The sequence below is a fragment of the Hakea prostrata genome, chromosome 1 (genome assembly GCF_041222555.1).
Source record: "Hakea prostrata isolate BN-2017 chromosome 1, UWA_Hpros_2, whole genome shotgun sequence".
NCBI lineage: Eukaryota > Viridiplantae > Streptophyta > Magnoliopsida > Proteales > Proteaceae > Hakea > Hakea prostrata.
This window is the reverse complement of record NC_142600.1, coordinates 79,805,632-79,822,234: the sequence shown is the minus strand read 5'-3', so window position 1 is coordinate 79,822,234 and position 16,603 is coordinate 79,805,632. Positions and strand designations below refer to the sequence as shown.

Genomic DNA, 16,603 nt, shown 5'->3' with positions numbered 1-16,603 from the left:
TAGATGTGGCGAACCGGCAAAATTTTGCCCTGGTTTTGGTAGATTTTGACCCCCCCATTTTGAGGAGTATTTTTGGTCATTTTGGGCCGAAATTTGGTGTCTACCCTAATTTGATGCTAATATTTGGTAAATTTATATTATTTCTTATAAATTCTTCTGTGTAAATACTACTTCCTAGCCACATTTAACATGTTACCTTCGGAAGGCCTAAATCATTCGGACATAATTGGAAAGATGACCCGTTGACCTTGAAGATTCCATTACAGAATACCTTCATAATTTAAATTATTTCAATAAATTTTTTCATTTATATACTCTTCCCTAACCCATTGGCACGTTGTCTTTTGAGGCCTAAATCACTAAGATATAATTGATAAGATTGATCATTAATCTTGAAGATTTTGTTACAAAATGTCTTTCTAATTTGAATTATTTTCAGAAATTATTTTATATAGATTCTCCTCCCTAACCACATTTGGCACATTGCTTTTTGAGTATTGAATTATTGGGACAGAATGGTAAGATTGTCCGTTGACCCTAAAGATTCCACAATAGAATCGCAAGAGAAATCGCAAAAAAATCGAGATTTGCCAATATATCCGTATTCAAGAATATTGCCACGTGTTTTCAAATATTGCGGCGTGTTTAGATTTGCTATTCACCGAACGAATTTCGACGAGAAGTTGTTCCATGCTTGGGGTGCTTCATACATATTTTTCCTAAAATACCCTTATAGGAGTTATTCAATCCTCAACAACTTGCTAACTTTTTTAACCTTCAACAACTCATCACTTGAGAGAACCAACTGAGAGAGAGAGAGAGTGTGTTGAACCAACTCACGCCAGTACTTGTGGTTGAATATATAAATAAATCAGGATAGCAGAAACTGGAGTACGAAGTATTTTTCTATTTAATCTTCCTTTCACAATTCTAAAATTCGTACATCGTAAGCTAGGAATATACAATATACAAAACAAGAGAACCTACCTTCTTTTTCTTCTTCTGTTTTTTTTTTTTTTTTTTTTGGTGGGGGGGGAGCTGGGGTGGGGTAGAGCATACAAATGCTTCAGCTGCTAATACAGAAGACAGAGATCAATTCAATTGAAAATCATTGATTCCAGCCATTTGATCAACAAGATCACACAAGCGAAGCCAGTTATCCGACTCATACAAACTTGAGTCAATGGTCCCAAAATTCAAAGACATGGATGGATCAGTGAGATCCTCTGCGTATAACATGTACATCTCCAGTAAATTTTTCATTGCTGTACTTCTAATCTTCGACACAGCAGTTTCACCCACCAAGGGTACATCACATTCCTTGGCAAGCAACAGGAGTTGCCTAAGAAGCCCTTCTGGACTGCTACAAGAGTGCAACTTCTTTGCAGCTTCATCAACCATTTCAAAGCCTTCACAGCACAAGCTAATCCCATGCCTTCCAAACATCCGGATGATGGGAAGGTATCCATCTCTGCCTGATGGATTGTAATATCCTGCAGTCAATTCAGTTGGATGCGATATTGTATCATAGTACCAGTATATCATTGCCAGTTTAGCAGCTATGTTCACCCCTGTGCCATTAAAGATGTTTTTTGCTGCCATGCATAACCTCTCTCCATGCATAAGCAACATTCCTGAGTACCATTCATCAAAAAAATGGCCATCAAAGGTACGCCAAACTCCAGTACTTGCAAAAAACTCTGTATCTTCAGGATGCTGAGTCGCATAGGAAAGACCCTGAGGGCCTTCAGTGTTCCAACGTTTTATTCCACCATCAACTGCACTAGCCCTCAAAGATGCTTGGATGTACTGATAGAATTTCGAACAAAAGATGCATCAATAATAATGAGCAAATAACTGCAGGTGCATGAGATTGAAAGCATATAAATAACACAAGTGATGTGATCACCTACCCTATCATAGATCTGAAATTCTCCAACTTCATAAAACCGAAAATGCCATTTAAGTCTATTATATGGACTAAAAGGATATCGAAGTTCACCTGCAGGACCCATCCCAAGTTGAATCTCCTGCAAATGAAGCAAGTTCAATATATCAAAGCTCAACAAAAGCACAAATCCATGACCTCATCTGATATGAGGAAAGTATAAACTCACTGTTATAATACCCCCAAGGAACTCTCTAAATGTATCTCTGAAGCTCCTCAAAAAATCTGAGTAAACTTGAATAGGTGATCGGCCTCTGAGAACAGGAAGGAGATCACATCCCAAGGAAATGTATTCTCTGTTCCTTTCTCCAAATCTGTCACAATATGCCAAGTCTGGATTCTGGACCATCTCAGATATCACCCAGAAAGGAAGAGGAATCCTTAGAAATGAAGAAAAAAAAAAGGGGTCAAAATCCTATCAAATAAAAAAAAAACAATTAAATATCATCCAGTACGAAATTGTATTCAAGACATCCAGTGACCAAAGTCTACACCAGTTTCTCTGTAGACACTCCACTCTCTATCTCGTTCCAAACAGTGCACTTAAATATTTTCCTCTAGGGAAGAACTCTGTCAAGGAGCATTGCCTTCACTAGCACTCCTGTGTATCTATCTACCATAGTTGTCACAGCATATAGTTGACAAGGCGTTCAAAGGGCGATGAAAATCAAGGCAACACCTAGACTCGTAGGGCACCACCAAAGTTCCTGGGCGCTTAAATTTTGTCAAGATGACACCTAGGTGACGCCTTGACACTATCTTCCCCCTAGTGAAAAGATATTCCTGACGCTGGTTTGGTGAAGGATGAGATAAGACACAAGAAGCTTTGATTTAGGCCGTGGTCCCAGACAAAGAACCACTTCCTTTACTCGTAACAAACAGAACTGCAAATCAGAAAAAACCCAAACTAAAGGGGAAATGAACATTTTTTATCACAGACATATATTTCTCATATTTAATGGAACTCCTAAGTTATCAAATTAACTGAGACCCAAAAGGAAATAGGACCATGTAGCGGAAAGAGTATGATTGTTTAGAAAAGCTTGAACAAATCAGGATATAGATTAAGGATAGAAACCCAAAGAGTAACTATGCATACCAGTAAACTGCATAAAGGAATTGAAAATTAAGTTATACAAAATAGAAGATTTAATGTACAGATTTGAGCCTTTAAAATGTAGACTATAGGCACATAAGTTTAAAAAATGAATCACGACAAAATTTGCAAAATAATGATCCTTCTTGTCATTTGTCATCATACAGAAGGATGATGATTGACAAATACAAGGATGCTAGAACTCCTTTATGAAAAACATTAACCTTAAGTAAATAAATAAAGGACCAAACATGAATTAAATTAAAAAGATTTAGAAAAGAGAAAACAATAGGATCCCCACTGACTCAACCACAAAAAACTGAACAAGAAGAACATAAACATTTTATAATCTAAAAACTTGAAAAAAAAAATTAAAAAAAAAATGCAGCAGAAACAAAAATTATAAAGGATGCAGAGTAGACAGTAGAAACTAAATATTATCTAGCTGGCATTTGTTAAAAGAACTGAACTGAAACCTTTTGTGGATTTGCTTGGTCAGTATACGACGATGTGCTTTTGTGGGTCTAGGTTCAAGACCCCATGAGTTAACTGTTACACAGAGTAGAGGGACAGCTCTGGCCTTCATGTAGGCTGTAGCCAGATATTCTCTAGGGTCTGAAACATAAACCTAGACAGGTTGAAGGGTTTCCTTGTAAGCAAAGAGTAATCAATAACAATAAAAGGAAGCATACAAAGTTTAAAGCAGGTTGGCCAGTGCCGGAGGCTTCCACACAAGCAGCATTTTGGGGGGGGGGGGGATTTTCATGTGCAGCATTACCCAACAACTTTTGCTGAGAATCTGTTTTGATGCCTTGACCTCAGGCTACAGCTGATGGCCCACCGACCATTGGGCTACAAAGTTTAAATCAAGATCAATATGAATAATTTTCAGGGATGTTGAAATACTCTTGCCACCCACCCTAAACTAAAGCTCAAAGCAGTAAAATATCTCCAACCAAAGTGATTTTAAAAGTCTTCTGACTGTTCCTAAGATGCACAAAGCAAATATACATGCCTTAGCGTCCAATGGACAATACAGACACACTATATGAAGTTAGCTTTCAAATCCTGTGCTGAAAACATACAGAACAGTGGTTTCTCTCGGATGTGCTACATGTCAATTCCGGAGCCTAACCCTATCATATTGTCCACCATGTAACTGGTTTGACCTTCATTTTCCAATAGTTTTTTGTTGAACTCACTTCCTTAGTTTCCACACTTTAATCAAATATTTTACTCCTCTATAAAAGTATATGGTTTCACCGTTACATATATATATCACAAAAAAAAAAAAAAAAAAAAAAAAATAAAATATATATATATATATATATATATGATGAAGTGGATACATGTCCAAATCGGGCCATTAGTGAAATACCATGTGGCAGTTATTGCCGGCATGCCCAAAAGGGTACCAGGGAAGGATGGAACACCATCCCCTTCCCCACCCCTCAAGTTAGTTTGGGTGCTTTTTTAGTGTTGAATGCCTGATTAGCCCAATATATCTCTTAGAATTTTCATTTGGAACTACTGCCTGTGCAATCCTTCTTGCAGTTGGGATATGATTGTAGGAAAGTTGAAGCCAAGCTGGGAAATACACAGATCTAATACTGATTTTTATTGTCTATACTTCTTATACACAAAAGATTCCAAGGTGAATACGACTAAACCATCAAAATTTATTTATTTTGCTAGTTCTGTAGGCTGGAAAATCCCAAAGATTAGTGGCCTTTCTTTGAGTTTTCATCTGTGTTCAACAAATAGCAAGGAGAAAACTATTCAGGCATACCAAGGACCAGCTTGATCTAGATGTAAGACCTGAAGACTCTTCCTGTGTTAGTCCAACTGTTCTGAAATTTTGATGGATTAAGTATTGGTAATCTTATCAGGTGAATATACAAGTTCTCAATCTCTGAATTTATAGATGAATTTTTCAGTAAAAGAAAAAACTCACAAGAAAACTAGTTTTGAAAAGCATTATCTGTGTTGAGGGCTTGTGATTCATAATTTGAACCTTACCTTCACTGAAGATTATACCATTGAATAGCTTACTGGTTCTAGTATCCGTACTTCGAATTTTCTTTGTGATTTCATTAATGACAAATGGTGTTAGCTGTTTTTTCAGCTTCTAGGTTCTTGTACATGATTTTGTAAATTTGATTTTCTTGAAGCAATGAAATGGAATGTTTCTAGCTGCAGATCAGAGGGAGAGATAGTAGGAAAAAGGATTTATAACAAATTGTGCAATATATCCAACACACCAGATAATGACAACTATAGTTGGGTGGAAAAAATCAATTCACAGGGTTCATAGTGTATTTGGATGCTGTGTTGCTTCCAACAGCAGTTTATCAGAACATTCATAGGGAGGTTGATCATGCCTACTAAGGGTGAGAAAACATTTACAATCAGGCATCTGTTCCAATCAAATACCATACCAACATCATTAAAACTGAAACAGTTCAATAAGTTGGAGAATAACATAACCAAAAGCATCATCCTCGCAGGCCAAGGCCAATACATTGAACCTTTAAAATGCATGAACCCTAGCCAATCATAAATTTCTGTTAAAGATTTGAGTGGTGAATGGATATTGATAAAGATTATTCAAGTCCCTACCAACATTTTTTTTCTGAAAAAAGAAGGAAAGAAAGATTAAAAGAGCAAAGACAGGACCAACCACGGAAAGTCACCGGGCGTAGTGCAGCACTGATGAAACGCCATAACCGCACGAACTTTCAATCTGCAATCTCGAGCCATGGCCACTAAATCCAAATACTCTTGCCAATAATAATTCCCTGGAGTTCCCTCAACCTTTCCCCACCAAACCTCGATCACCATACCTTCCACGCCAGCCGCATGGAGAGAATTCATCACACCCCTTATCAGCTCTCTACCATTGGGTGTCTCAAACCAAGCAAATGTGTATATTGGAAGCTTAACATAGACAGATGCTCCTCTTTGCTTTTGAGGGATTACAAGTTCGTGCTGGAGCTCGTACTCGAGATCGGAACCCGCGGCGTCAGCGGGTTTCGAGAAATTCAAAGCTGAAGATAAACTGACACGAGACGGATTTTGTTTCAGAGCCGAAGATGATCCGGAAATCGATGGAAAGCGAACGAAGCGAGCTGGCTCGGACCTGGAAAAGCAGAAAGCAGAGGACGATATACCGGATGGAGATGCAGAAGAGGCAATAAACATTGCAAACTCAAGACAGAGATCGAGAACGCTAGAATGGCAGAGAAAGAGAGATTCTGACAGTGAGAAAGGATATAGCGATTTGCGAGGGAGAGTAGGAACCGAAGCGCGATTCAAATTCTGTTAGTTGGTAGTTACATGATGAGTTGGATTCTCCACTCTGCTTGCATTTATGACGTGTTCAATCTAAAATCTAACATCCTTTAACTTGTCTATCATGCAGCGGTTGCGTTTCCTGCACCTGCGCGAGTCGGGATTAGTGGCGTAACGCGACTAGAGTCCGGATCAGCGACCCAGACGCTTCCTGACCACAAAGATCGATGGGGCCCACGGTGAAAAAGACTATTTGGAAAAAGAAAAAAAAAACTTTTTTTCCACCAGTGGGACCCACTGGTTTTTGTGGTCAGGAAGCCATTGTCTGTGCTTCCCCGACAGGAAGATGATCCGGATTCAAAAGACTAGGGTGTCAATGGGCCAGGTTATGCTAGGCCACCCTTGAACCCTCGCCTGACCCTAGAGAATGAAATTGAAACCCAAGCCCCATCCAACCATGTTAGGATTTTCAAATTCCTAACCCTAACCCTAACCCCACCTTGATAGGGCCCGCCCCAACCCGGCTCACTCTGATTAACCCTGATAGGAGAGTTGGGTTGGGTTCGCCCTGACTAACCCAGCCTTGGTTTTACATTTTGATTGAGGAATTAAAAGAAAATTTGTGCTAACTTTACCATCTACACAACATTGCATTTACACTAAATAGATCGGGCTTACAATAAATATATTTTACGTATAATTTTAATAATTTAAACTGATATAGGATCGATGGAAAGGCAGATTCCATGGACGCATCTAAGTAAGAAAGTAAGATGATTATTTGCATTCTACGCAAACTGTACCTCAATAGCTCAATTATTTGTGTTCCTTTGTCAATAGAACAAAATTAGGGTTTTTCAATCAAAATCTAAAAAGCAATAAAGATCAGAACAAGCAAAGAAGAGAAGAAGAAGAAGATGAAAGGAGATAGAAGGCTTGGAGGATCTAAAATTTTAGGGCTAGGTCTCTTAAGGTGATTAACTTAATTAGTTTCACTTGCGTCTTTGCAATTTTGAATTATGCTTCTAAGGTGTTCCTATTTGATAGAACCATAAGTCGTAGAGGATCTGATCGAGATTTAGAGAGCTAGGGATGTCAATTGCTCTATTGTATTGGTGTTCTGCAATTCTGAAGCTTCAACAGTGGAATTTGCAACGCCAGTGCCCAAACCAAGTGTGCCTATATGCGACGCCGTGAAGCAATCAAAGATCCATACCTCACTTCTATGACAAATCTATAACCATAATTTGAATCAAATTCTCTTGCTTCTCAAGCACTGAAGAAGAAGAAGATCCATTTCGATCAACTTCAACATGCAAAGATCTTGTATTTAAGTTTGGTTTCGAGGTGAGGAGTCGATCTTCAAAATATGGTCATGTTTTGCTCCACAAGGCCCATAGGGAATTTTTGTTTTAAATTTGAAAATTTAAGAAAGTTTTGAATATTCTAAAAAAAAAAACTTATATTTCCATTTTTTTTTTTGGTAAAACTTATATTTTCTTTTACCCATGGCAAAATGATCATTTCAATCTTAAAGTTAATGAAAAATAACATAGGTAATTTTTTTTTTTTATAGAAATAAAGATAATAAATTATTCAAATGGACAATTACATAGTTTAGTTACATCTATAGTAGTCTAAGTGTTTTTTAAGGCTATAGATGACCTCTAGGCTAAAAGTAGTAAATCATAGATCAAAGGTGGGGTTCTGAAAAGTACTAATATTTATATTGTTTGTACAAGAAGTTAGAGGTGCCAAAATAGGAACATAAGCAATCAGCTACTGCTTGTACTTCGTAAGTTGTTGAAAGAGGTCCACTGTTAGTTGCAAGTTGCACCAAATGTTTGCAAGCTTTACAAATGAAGAGTGGGCTCGATCGACTCCTGCATGAAGACCAATGATTGTAATTTCAAGAATGTCACATCTGTCTATACTTCATGTACTAACATATGTAAGTTATCCTTCCCACAAAATACTTACGCTCATCCAACGGAGTTCAACTGTGGGTTAAGTACGCCTATATATAGTTATAAGGCAATTGAAATTCATTAGTGATGCACAGCTGTAGGGTAAGTAATATATTATGATGAAAACAAGTGAGTGTGGCCATTTCATATATTGTGCCAACATTATCTAAGGATAATTCAGGGGTTCTTAAAGGCAATTAAAGGGTTTCACTCCAAGAAAAGATGCTATTAATGATTTTTTGTGGGTTGAGGGATTGATTTTTAAAGATTTCTAACTTGTAGTATTCCAAGTTCAACAGATTGGGCAATATGTGATGTTGGCCACTTAAGTGGGGGAATTTTATTTAGTCCATTTCTCAGAAATGGACCATCGATTTCTTTGTGGATGTGTCACATGTACACTAACATCACATCAAAGTGTTCAGGTTCATTTGCAAGTCAAATTAAAGGGTTGTGATTAAATTTTTTTAAAAAAAAATTAATGTGATTTGCAAATGAACCTTAGGTGCTCAACCCTTTGATATGAGGTTAGGACACATGTCACACATTTATAAGGAAATAGACCATCAATTTCTTTGTCAAAAATCCCCTAACTGGGCAAGCTATAGTTTGGGTCCAACTTAAGTAGGCAACATAAAAAAAAAAAAAAACTCAATTTAAAAAGATATTTTACTATAGAGGAGTATGGAACCCAAGATCACTTTACTGATTAACAATATCTTTACCATTGGATTTTTTAAGGGCTTGTTTGGTTACATGAGTCTGGAGATTTCAAATATATGGAGTCATAATTTATAAAATTAAATGTTTGGTTACGGAATGAAAACTGGATTCATCCTAAAAAACTAATTGATCGACGTGATTTTTGTGAATGTGCAAATGTATAGCTTTTTTGAAATCTTTAGATTTCACCATTTGCCCATAAATCTACATATTCACGTTTTTAGTGTAAAAAAGTGAATTCTAGAGTTCATGAATGTAGAGATTTTTACAACCAAATGGGAATAATTCTCAGATTCATGAATCTAGATTTTCTGGATTCATGTAACCAAACAGGCTCTAAGTGAATTTGAGCCCAACTTAAGTCAACAACATTAAAGAAAGAAGAAAAAAAAAACTTAATTTAAAAAAATATTTTACTATAGAGAAAATCGAACCCAAGATCACTTTATTGATAAAGAATACCTTTACCATTAGATTGTGCTTGCAATTTACATATGGTTTAATAATTAAACTTACATAACTTGTGGACCTTACTTCCTAGCCCCAATGGGAGTAGTGACTAGCGTTATAGGTCGTTGGGTGGCCGGGTCCGGTTGGGCTAGGCCAAGCTGGCCCGAGGGTTGATCCCGAGCCCAACCCGACCTTGGCAAGCTTAAGTATCTTGTCACCCTAACTTGCCATTCGAGCTGAGATTGGGTCGGGCTAGGTCAGCCGGATTTTATTAATACCCCTAGAAAGATTGTGCTCTCCTTACGCTTATAAAAATTATAAAAGAAGAAAATCTCATTGGGACTCAGCCCCAGATTGTAGGGTGCAAAAAGCATCACAGGAGCATATTGTTCTCCCCTGGGAAAACTGAACCAGACTCCACCTACACGCCCACTAGATTCTCAGAGAGTATATATAATTTGAGCTAGATTATCTACCTAAGGTTTGTGATCACCTCACATTTTTCCACCACATAATAGTGGTGGGGCCCAATACTAAAATTTTTTATTCGGCTCAAATACACCACTATCCAAATCCAATAAGCAAAACTACTATTTGATATTCGACGAAAATTTATAGAAGGTATTCAAATTTGAATATAGATCTTTATCAAATACCTAATGATAATCAAATCCAAAAAACTATTTGATTACTAATCGCTTATTATCTTTTTCTTTTTTTATTTCCAATTTCTAATTTTTTGGTATCGGGGTCCAATTGTTAATCCATTTAATAAAAATTTTAAAAATTTAAAAAAAAAAAAAAACTTAATATTTTAGTCTAATTGGAGAAATTAAAATTTTTTATCCAATTATTATCCAAATCCAAATCCAGATGCTTATCAAACAAATACAAATATTTTCTGGTATGAAAAAATTCAAATTTCAAAGGGAGATTTCAATTATCCATTTACACATCTACTCTCACCTAGGGTAAGGATTTATAGGTTTGGATCATAAATCCTTAAAAAGGAATACAAGTGAAATTACCCATAACATGCTAAAATAATGTACGAAAGAATGCCTACAACTTAATTCTTTTAGGGCAAATAACATAATTTTCATATGGGTCTTTGAGTTCGACCAAAATCATTTTTTCATCAAAACATTTCACATTTGCATTAACCAAGAACACATAATTGGTCTACCAATAGGAGAAAATACAAAATGTCATTTTGTTGGGGATTAAAAGGAAATTTATTTATTTATTTTTATTTATCCATGATACACTCATACACTTACTGTCCCTTTAGTGTCTCATCCATCTCGCTCTTCTTTCCTTCGAAGAGTAATTGTCATCCAAAAAGCATTTGTGGTTCCCTAAAGAGGCAATTCTCATTGTCATAAAAGTATACATTACCTAAACAATAACATCAACAATGGACACTACGTATATAAATAAAAACCAAATACCAGAAGGATATGATTTTGATGAATACAAGAAATACAAACATCTGTTCAAAAAGCATTTGTAGTAATTGATGATGAGATATCATTGACGCAAAACATAAATACCCCAAGACTGCGATAAATTCCATGTGGGAAATTTAAAGCCCCACATAATGAACTAAATATACAGAATAGAAAAGAAGAGATCTGGCATGACCCACTCTGACTGCAACAAACTGAACCTGAAACAATGCAAGACTCAAAAGACAAAATTTCGGAAGAAGAAAAGGAAGAACAGGGGGAGAATGAGACAGAAAATTGAAAACAATATGTATAGGGGATAATTCCACTTGGGTTGTTCTTCAACTGCTGCAAGACCTGATCAAATATATGGGCATTCAAAACAGCTAAAACTCTTGATTGCTTGCCCATTGGAGGAAGATAGTGTTAGCTGGGTGAGATGGGGTCCCTCATGAAATGTTATCCAAGCAGGAACCAGCGAGAGGACAAAGCATCAACAACAATACAACCAGAGTTGTAATTGCTTCATTGATCACAGCTCACCACCACCACTCACCCCAAACTCCTCCCATACAGTCAGCATTTTTTTCCTCCCTTCCTTTGTCATCCATAAGATAGGTCTTCTTCACCCATTTACTCAAAGTTAGCAGAGGCTTATGGGTCATCGCCACCCACTTCCTCGATGAGAAAAAAAAAGAAAAACAAACTGGACTCCATATGGTGCTGATGCAAGAGCTAGTAACAACCCCAACTGACCCTGACTCTTGTCACGCGAAAATGGCGATGACCCGACACATTACAGACCCCGACTCGACACACCCAAATGCATGCAGGGACTTCTAAGAAAGAATATACCAAGTGGCATGTATCAAACAGAAATGGCTCGACTGATGGCCGACTTGGCCCATTCAGCAGATTCCTTGATCAAATGGTCATCTGAGGACAAACACTCAGCCAAAAGGTCTCTGCTTGACACAGATTGCTGAATCAAAGGACCGGCATTACTGCCCAATGTGTCTGCTAGATCACCTAGCACTCCAATTGCTGTCTTCATCACCACATCATCCCTGAAGAAAACATAATGTGGGAAAAAAAGTCAGTCAAAATAAAAAGAAGATAGCATTCAGGGGCGGAGAGGTGGTGTAGGGGAGAACAGAAAATAGTACACTCACATGTCTTTCTCCATGTACAAACTATCCAAGAACTGAAGGATATGAGGGGCATACGGCATCAGTAACTGGGTCTTAGGAGAGTTCTTAAAACCCTGGAATATTCCCGAGTATGCCTCCAGAATCCCATTTCTTAAAAGATTGGTGTACTCCGCTGTTTCATCATCGGCACCTGATGCACGAACTGCTAAGTCAGCTGCACTCCGGAGCATAGGCATTGAGTACATCAAGTACTTCTCAAAATTCTCTCCAATTGCCAGGGCAATGTCACCAAAGCATGAGAAAATTGGAGGCTTCACGGAACGGTGCAACTGGTTGCTGGATAAATCCTTGAGGAGTTGAGTCATAATCCCATCACAGTAAGGCAGTATTTTATCTTCCACTGCCCTGCATATATCTCCAACCACACCAACTGTGATGGCACAGACCTGGTACTCCTCAAAATTCTGAAGCCCCATTTCCAAATATTTATATAACTCTGGCATGTATTTTACAAATTCAGAGCCTGTGGCATAAGCCAATGCTCCAATAGCAAGCATAGCCTCCTCATGCACTGTGGCACTTCTGCAAGCAAAGACCCTCAAAAACAGACCCATCATTTGGTCTACATACTGCATGAAGACATATTTTGTTGGCTCAGAACTTCCCAATTTCTGTATCATGACCTGCAAGCACCCACAAAGAAGACCTTGCAATTCACTCTGCTTTTCCTTCTCATCAGAAGAGAGTTTTTGTGACTCTAGAGTTTGGTGAAGTTCTGTCATAATGATAGGAACTAGCTGCATAACCATTGGAGCTGTTTCATCTGTTGAACTCCTCACAGCTTCATTCAAAGCCTCGTAAGCAGCAGTTCTGAGTCGTGACTCTCCAGCATCTTCTCGGTGTGTCACTGTTAAAAGAGCTTGGACTATGTCTTGGAAAAAGGGCGTTAATGGGGAGGAAGATGAGCCAATATCCTCATAACCTAGTGCAAGGTAATATAGAGCACCACAGGCTTTCTCAGCAACATTGGGAGAATCCTTCATGCTCTGAAGAAGAACCGTGATTATCTGTTGGCAGTTTGCATGGGTAATAATAGGCGCCTCCATGGTTGAACCATGAAGGAATTCAAATATTCTCCCAAGGGTCCATGCAGTGGTGTCTTTCACATGGTTGTTTGGGTCCTTCATCAAGGCACTAAGCATAAAGTTTAGAGCAACATTAACAATAGATGTGAGCTTTTCAGGGGATGGACCTTCCAAGATAGAACCAAATGCATAGGTAGCTGCTTCCCTCTGCCGCCAATCTGGTTTTGTGATGTTCTCTTGAATGAATGGCATAACCAGTGGAACAATGTCATCTCCCACAGTTCGAGCAACCAAACCTAAACATGTCCCCCCAGACATTGCAAGGTTCCATGCTCCTTCATCCTGTTCCTGATCCTCCTCCTGCTTAAGTAATGTCTCCAATAACAAAGGAACAAGAGCAGGGAGTGCCTGTTTGATAAAATAAAAGCATGGTATATCAGAGTCACCACTGAATTCACCTCCGTATTCTTCTATGATATCTATCTCCTCATCACAGATTGAGCTCCAAAACTCAATTGCCTGAAGAGCAACAGCCTCTTCGTCTTCTTTCACTGCCTTCGATGTGATGTTAAAAATGTCCTGTATGTAAGGAGCTAGCTTCTCATAATAAGTAGATGAAATAGAGACCAGGCACTCAAAAGCTGCCTGCCGTATTTTCACTTCAGGAGATAAAGTTGCTTCACAGACAACTCTCATGATATAGTCACGCTCCATGTCATTAGAAAAATTAGCTTGTGCAAAGCTCAGAGCATTATACAATGCTCGTGTAGCAGCAAGCCTGACATCATTGCTTCCTTCCGATGAGTTCATACCCTGAACCACAGCTGTAAGTATCTTATTTACATGATCTTGATCCACAACATCTGGAGAAACTTCTTCACACAAGTACCCGAGAGTTTCCAGAGTGGCCTGCTTCACATGAGGTGGAAGTTGGTGAATGTTAGACAAAAGTGCTCCTATCAACTCAGGCCACTGGTTATGTGGCAACTCAATACCCGCAACCTTTGCAATGACTTGAGATGCAGTTGACCGAGCATCATGTACAGGAGAAGAAAGGGTTTGCAACAAGCATGCTTTGATCTGAGCCTTCACAGTAGAGTCTAATGTCAACCATCTCTGTACAAGCTCAAACTTTCTATGCTGTTCTTTTGCATCCAATGCATTTTTGAGAATCAAACCAGCCAATTTACGGCTCTCAGTAGGCTTCTCCTCATTCGCCAACTCCCTAGAAAGAGAAAACAAAAAACTGGGAAGGTTTTGCTCCTGGAACTGTTTCAGGCTTTCTTCCGCATGCTTCCTCACATTACCATCAACGGCTTGGGCATTCAAAAGCATCACAGTTACTTCCATCGCCATCTTGTATCTGACAGTAAACAAACATAATTACTTAAGCAACTTAAAAGGAAGTAAAACATGCTGTGACAGAATCCACTAAGGAAGTAAAACCAACAGAGTAAGTTTTAAAGGGTTAGGTCCTATCAATCAACTAAATAAAAAACCAAACATGATGTCCTCATGAGAAGCATCATAACATAAACACTGACCCTAACAGCACCTACTCAACATATAACCCAGAAACCATATTGTCAAATCAATGGGTTTTTATATTAAAAAATAAAATTTAAGAAAATTAATTTGTCCAACAGAATCAATAAACAAACTTGTTCAACAGAATCAAGCAACCCGTTCCAGAGAATACACAAGTGAAAAACAAGAGGATCTCAGGCATCACCTACCAGAAATGATGATAGATCTGAACTTCCAGAGGGGAATAAAACTAAGATCAAAGACGTAGACATTTCTAATCGATCATCCTAACAAAGACACCTGACAACCTCTCAATTTTGGTTTATTTTTCTTCTGAAATCATAAAATAGCTACGAGTATGAGCTATCCAAAACTCCAAAACATAAAACGAAATAAAAATCCAAAAAAACGAGAGGCACAATACGAACGACTTAGAGCGCAGTATCAGATGATAATGCAAGGAACGGGAATCAAACCACAAAAAATCCAATCTTTACATGAAACTTTTACCTTTAGCAAGAACAGATCGGTTATAATTTCACAGTTCACAAGCAAAGAACTACTTTAAAACCGTTCGGGATCGAATCTTTTCGAGACAACAATATGAACAAAAACCCTACAAACCGAGAATCTATATAATGAAAATCATAAGATATACAACAAGTAAACGAAAGTCCAAATCAAAATCTGAAATTTAAATCGTCGAAACTATGATTCGCCACCAGAAAAAGAAGAAGAAAAAAAATTCAACATCAATGTCAACAGAAAAAAGAAAAGAAAAACCAAATCAAATAACGAAAAGCTTCAATTATCAGTAGGAGATTAAAGATAACTTACATGGATTATGTCCTCTGCCCAATGGATCTCTATTCGCTATAGCAGTAAGAATCGAGATCAGACCACCAGAAGCTGAAAACCTAAGAGACAAAGTAAGAAGAAGGGCATAGAGAATAAGACGGAATTGTAAAGCTGGAATTAATGTATATCTTTTTAATTTGTGTTATTATTAAAAAAATAGTATTTATCGTATTTTGATTGGTTGGAAAGTTTTTTTATTTGTTTTTTAATAATTAATAAAATTATTCCCATAATGCCCTTTTCTCGTTTCGACCGATATAGACACTGAGACAGAGCTTCTTCACTCTTTTGAGTGTTTGTGTATTTAGACCGCCCCGGTTGCGTGCCTAGGGTTTTCCAGCTTCCCCCCAAACATTTCGCAGCACGACCGTGGAGGAGCCACGTCAAAACCCACGCTCCGTCCCGCTCACATTTCTTCCGCAAAGCCGCGTTTTCTTGTCGAATCATTTTTGAGTTTCAGAACCACCGTCCTGGTGGGTCCCGCTTGGGATTTTTTTGTTTTGATGAAGAACCTTTTATTAGAAAGCTAAATAAGTAATCAGTAGTCTGTATCGGTCTCTATCGTCTCCCCGACGGAGAGCACTCTGCCCTCTCCGACGGTTATTGACCACGAATTATAAGGGGCCCATAGGGTGAGAGTGATGGAGCTTATTTTTTACTTGTAGGTCTCACATAATTTGTGGATGTGAGGCCGTCAAGAGAGCACTATGTGCTTCCCGTCGGGGGAGACGGAGATGATCCAAAGTCATCGGAGGAAAGTCCTATCTTATATTTAAATTATATGTAAAAAGTTATCTTCTCGAAGATATAATGTAGGGATAATTACTATTACCCCCTTGTAATTTGGTTTTATTACTAGTCAAACTTCTTTCTTTATGAAATTACTGTTGTCCCCATTCACTTCTAACGGTGTTAAGTGGTTGTTAACATCAAATATGTAATATTTATTTTGCCCTTCATTAAAATTAAGAAGTTATAAAATATGACATTACCCTCATTTTTAGAAACTATATTGAATGTCAATTATATCCTTAAAATCTTATATTTTACAATAAATTT

General features: G+C 37.8%; 2 protein-coding genes across 2 annotated transcripts; both read right to left on the bottom strand.

Moving 5' to 3' along the window:
• Positions 1-1,092: 1,092 nt before the first annotated feature.
• On the bottom strand, positions 1,093-6,245 carry LOC149030372 (beta-amylase 3, chloroplastic-like). The gene is made up of 6 exons (XM_089145075.1): positions 5,725-6,245; positions 3,048-3,054; positions 2,737-2,832; positions 2,118-2,363; positions 1,914-2,030; positions 1,093-1,809 (listed from the first exon to the last, which is right to left on the bottom strand). Exons 1-6 carry the CDS (start codon positions 6,243-6,245, stop codon positions 1,093-1,095), a joined length of 1,704 nt encoding a protein of 567 aa, XP_089001201.1.
• Positions 6,246-10,908: 4,663 nt separating this feature from the next.
• On the bottom strand, positions 10,909-15,828 carry LOC149030371 (ARM repeat superfamily protein). Its single transcript, XM_089142666.1, has 3 exons — positions 15,524-15,828; positions 12,096-14,522; positions 10,909-11,990 (listed from the first exon to the last, which is right to left on the bottom strand). The coding sequence occupies exons 2-3, from the start codon at positions 14,513-14,515 to the stop codon at positions 11,792-11,794; spliced, it is 2,619 nt and encodes an 872-aa protein (XP_088998792.1). The 5' UTR covers positions 14,516-14,522; positions 15,524-15,828; the 3' UTR covers positions 10,909-11,791.
• Between the last annotated feature and the right edge of the window lie 775 nt (positions 15,829-16,603).